The sequence below is a fragment of the Tupaia chinensis genome, unplaced genomic scaffold (assembly GCF_000334495.1).
Source record: "Tupaia chinensis unplaced genomic scaffold, TupChi_1.0 Scaffold000217_1, whole genome shotgun sequence".
NCBI classification, from domain to species: domain Eukaryota; kingdom Metazoa; phylum Chordata; class Mammalia; order Scandentia; family Tupaiidae; genus Tupaia; species Tupaia belangeri.
The window spans coordinates 5,423,704-5,428,277 of record NW_006159692.1 but is presented as its reverse complement, the minus strand read 5'-3'; the positions used below and the strand labels follow the sequence as shown (position 1 = coordinate 5,428,277).

General features: G+C 47.9%; 1 protein-coding gene across 1 annotated transcript in view; it reads right to left on the bottom strand.

Annotated features, from left to right (window-relative positions):
• The window catches only part of FFAR4 (free fatty acid receptor 4), a 29,634-nt gene that overhangs the window by 13,616 nt on the left and 11,444 nt on the right, over nucleotides 1-4,574 (bottom strand). The window contains exon 3 of the mRNA XM_014587511.2: nucleotides 526-654. Within this exon, the coding sequence (XP_014442997.1) occupies nucleotides 526-654 (129 nt within the window). The remainder of the gene's footprint in view (nucleotides 1-525; nucleotides 655-4,574) is intronic.

Sequence of the window (4,574 nt, the reverse complement as noted above, 5' to 3'; positions counted from 1 at the left end):
ATTTAATTAAAATTTTTTTAAAAGAACAGGAAAGAATGGGGCAGAGCAGGTTTTCAACTTTCATGTTTCACATTTCCTTTTCTTCTTTAATTGCCAGAGAATGTGTGCACAATCCCTTCTCCTCCGTGTCTCTATCCTGTCAGAATTTGGAGCACACATGCACATGCACCCACGGTGTCATTTAAGCTGCCAGGGCTGGAATTTGAACTACAGTCTGCCATGTGGGATCCAGCTCCCTTAACTACCAAGCCACAGGATTGGTCTTCTGTGTTCTACATTTCTATGTCTTTATTTTGCTAAAAACAAGCTTGTATTATTTTAGTGATGAGCAAACAACAACAATCATGAAGGTATAACTTATTTAAGCAAACAAGTAAACTCATTCCTTGGTGTTGCAAGGGAGTGGATCTGCGCAGGCTTGGATGAGGGGAACTCTAGGTATCTTCTGATCCAGAAATTCTTAAGATTCTCTGGAAAACCCCAGGCCTGAGTGAAGTACAGCTGCAGCACTCGAAGCCCACATACCTGTAAAATTTTGGAGTAACTGACCACAATAACCAGTCCTGGCACCAAGAAGTTCAAAGTAACAAAAGACACATCCCAGGAGATCTCTCCGGCAATGCTGGGCCACATCAGGGTACAAATCAGAATCTCCTGGTGACAAAACAAAAAAGTGAAGTAAGTGATGGCTTCTGTGTGGCCTTTAGGTCCAATTCTAGTTGGGAGTTACCCGGCTCTGCTATACCACTGTGTTCCTCTGTCACACACCTGGTGCGCAATTAACCCCAGAATCCCTCTCACTGCTTCCACAGCCCCTCTTACAAAGAAGGGGTGAAGGCAGGAGGTGAAGATCCTCAGAATGTCTTGGATGGGTACTCCCATTTTCCAGGGCAGGAACCTGAGCCTTGGAGTCATTGGCTGGTAAAAGCTGGAGTCAGTTCCCAGGTGTGGGTCTTCCCACTTCCCTGGGCTGAGATGCAAGGAACTTTTGAGCTTTCTCTTCCAAGCCTGCCACTTAACAAAGGAGAAAATTGAGCCTTGAAAGGTTACGCAGGCTGGAAGTGATACTCTACACACAAGCTTATCAAAACAGGAGCACATTTCACTGCAGTCACACTACGTTGAAGGCAATGCGGTCTGTGATGAGGCAGTAAGTCTTTGTTTGGGGGTGTTCAAAGGTCTCCAGGGTGTCAAGCTGCATTGGAGAACCCAGCCATCTCTTACTCCAAGAAAGTGGAACTGGTGTCCAGACTCGGGAACTCTGTTGCAGAGGAGCACAGAGAGCCCCCAAGCCAAGATGCAGACTGTGAGGGTATGTAGCCTGGAAGTAAGCAGTTATCTGCATGCCTTGTTAATTGCTTACTCGAGTTGTCTGACATATACCTTAGATGCTAGGGGCTCTGTGGAAACATCTATGGGACATGGGAAACAGCCTGAGCCTGGCTAGGTCACACAATGCTTGTTCTGTATGTTTATGGCTTACACATTATCCTGTTTGATGCATACTCAGACAGCCTTCCTTGGGGTTGCAGAGGAACAGCATAAGTAATCTGACTTGACCTATGACACATAACAGGATCACACATGATAGTAATAAGGTCGAAAAACGTATACACTAAACTGCTTATCTCTAACTGTAGAACTTCAACTGCATCTTCGAAAGCTTGCAAAACAGTTCACTGTGCCTGATAAAATGTATAAATAAAGAAGTTCAGCATGACCAAAGCGGCTTAACTTGTCTGTGTTCACCTCATCTCTGCTTGTGTGTCCCTCTCTTTTCTCTAACTTTCTTCCTTACAAGCCCAAGTCCCAGGGTGAACGCTAACAAATTACCATCCAGAGAGATGTTACTCTTAAGCCTGCCAGCAGATGCCAACAGGAGAGTTTTCAGTTCCGATGAGACCACTGGAATGTGGTAGAACAAAGCGGCATAGCTTGTCTGTGTTCACCTCATCTCTGCTTGTGTGTCCCTCTCTTTTCTCTAACTTTCTTCCTTACAAGCCCAAGTCCCAGGGTGAACGCTAACAAATTACCATCCAGAGAGATGTTACTCTTAAGCCTGCCAGCAGATGCCAACAGGAGAGTTTTCAGTTCCGATGAGACCACTGGAATGTGGTAGAAGAGCCAGAAGGCTGGTGGCCTTGCTGTGACCACTGTGCAGTACTGAATTCAAATGTTTGACAGAAGTGGTGTGTCCAATCATAGCTCATTCATTCAACAAATATTTATTAAATGCTTTAAGAGGTAAACATTTTTAAACATTTCCAAAAATGCATTCTATTATAATAGGATGGACAAACTCAAAATACAGTCAGATAGGCACTCATTTTCCTACTCAGCATGAACAGAAAATAGCAACTTCTAATGGTCATTGAGTATTTACTGGGGGCCAGGAAGCACTTCACATAGGCTTTCTCCTTTTGTGCTCACAACCATCTATTGGAGCGTATGTTTACTACTTTTCCTATTTTACAACGGAGGAAACTAAGACTTAGAAATATCTTCCTAAAACAATAGTCTTAAAATGCTAAAGGTACAATTGCTTTGAATCATACGCTATTTCCCCACAGCTATGTGATTATAAATGACATCCAGGGACCTATCAAGAAAACTTTCTAAGGAAAGACCAGGAGATAATTCTTTAATTACATTAGTACTTAAAAAGAGAGATAAGGGGGCCAGCAGGTGGCATGGTAGTTAAGGCACTGAATCCCACATAGCTGACTCCACAGTTCGAGTCTTGGACCCAGTGACTCAAAAAACATATCGGGGGTGTGTGTTATGTGTATCCAAAATCCCAAAGGGAGAATGGAGAAGGCATTGTGATGTGACCATTCCCTGAGGAGTGATTTCTTACTTCCCCGTCTCTCTGTCTCCCTCAGGCAAGCACATATGCCCTATGCCCTACACCACCAAAAGTGAGAGAGAGAGAGAGAGAGAGAGAGAGAGAGAGAGAGAAGAATATCACTTCCCTTTTCCCCAGATAGACCAGGCATCCTAAAAATTGGTCCCTCTACCCTCACCAGTCACGCTTGGTGGGAGGAAGGTTACCCAATCTTTCTACATTTTGGTGATTGGAAATACAGGTAGCAAGGCTCCCACAACTTCTTAAGATAATCCTGGCAGCCCTCACTTGATGCTCGGAACTCTGCTCCCAGCAACCCCTCACTCCAAGACGCTGGCAGTAACTCGGCAACTCACACGGGCAGAGGTGCCAAGGGACCAGAGAGAAGAAACTAAGACTTAGTTTCTCAGACCAGCTCTCAATGGACTTAGTCTCTTTTGAGCTGGGATGGCAGAAAAACTGATGACCCAGAACCATTCCAGGAGAATCCTAACTCTTTCCAAAAGCCTTTTCCAGAATGTCTGCTGAAATATCTTGAGGCTTAGTACAATCTTGTTGAAGAATATAAACGGAACAAGACAGTCTCCCCGCAGTAGGGGCAAACAATCTGAGACCTTCCCATGTGGACCGCAGGGTAATCCCTGCGCCATCAGCTGGCCCCTTTCTTTAATTCATTTGTTCAATCATCCTTTGACTCCTGGCTCAGCGGCTGAGGTATTGTGAGGCTACAGTGAGGATGTGTAAGCCTCTGGCCCTGCCCTCTGGGGGTTAGGGAAAAAGAGAAACACAAGGAAGCTTCGATGCAAGACAGTGAGTCAGAAACGCCCAGAGAGCTTCAGGTCCTTCCTGGCATTGTTTCAGGAAGGACAAGGGCACCAGAGCTTGGGGAGGTCCGTGCCAAGAAGAGGTGAAGGCAGGAGGCCACTTACAATGAAGAGTTTGACTTGACTTGCACCGCCCCCCAGTGGGTCCTGCCCCACCCCAGTCTCCATCTCCCCTTGACAACCTTGTCCGTTTCCAGGCTTCTCTTTGCAGCTGATGTTCTAATCTACCCTTTCCTGTGCAGCACTCCCCTGGACCCCAGGCTCACCACACTGCCACAAGGACACATCTGCAAGATGCCTCACAAGCAGGTTAAACTTTGAACCCCAAATGGTTGCAGCTCCTGCATGCACTGACTCAGGGCTTGCAGCTGCCACTCTCTCTGCTGCCAGACACCTTCCCTGCGGGCCTTCTGCCTTGCTCCTTGCTCCCTACCAATAAGGCCCTCCACATTCCCCCAATTGCTACCCAGTCCATCCCCTACTTTACACTCATGAGCCCATCCCCTCAGAACCAGCCACCTCTCCCCCAGGTAAGCCCACACTCCCTTAAGGGCAGCCCTTCCAGCACCATCTCTCACCATTTGGCCCTCCTGGTCTACACACGCCTGGCCCAGGACCCCTTGCAGGGCTCAAAATAGCAGTCAGTGCCCTGGGCCTCCACGAGGGCTGACTCCCCTGCCCGCTGTGTCGCTCCATCCCACGCCCTCGCCTGCCTACTGTCTCATTCCGCATCCAGGGGCCCGTGCTGCTATCTCCAGCCTTTCTGGATTTCCAACACCGGGTCGGCCACCGCCTCGTCTTCAGCCTGAGCACTCACCACCGCCTCCTCTCGGGAGCCCCCACTGAAGCCGATCTTACCCCAGGCAGGGTCCAGAGCTCAGCCCGCCGGCCATCAGGGCTCGTGG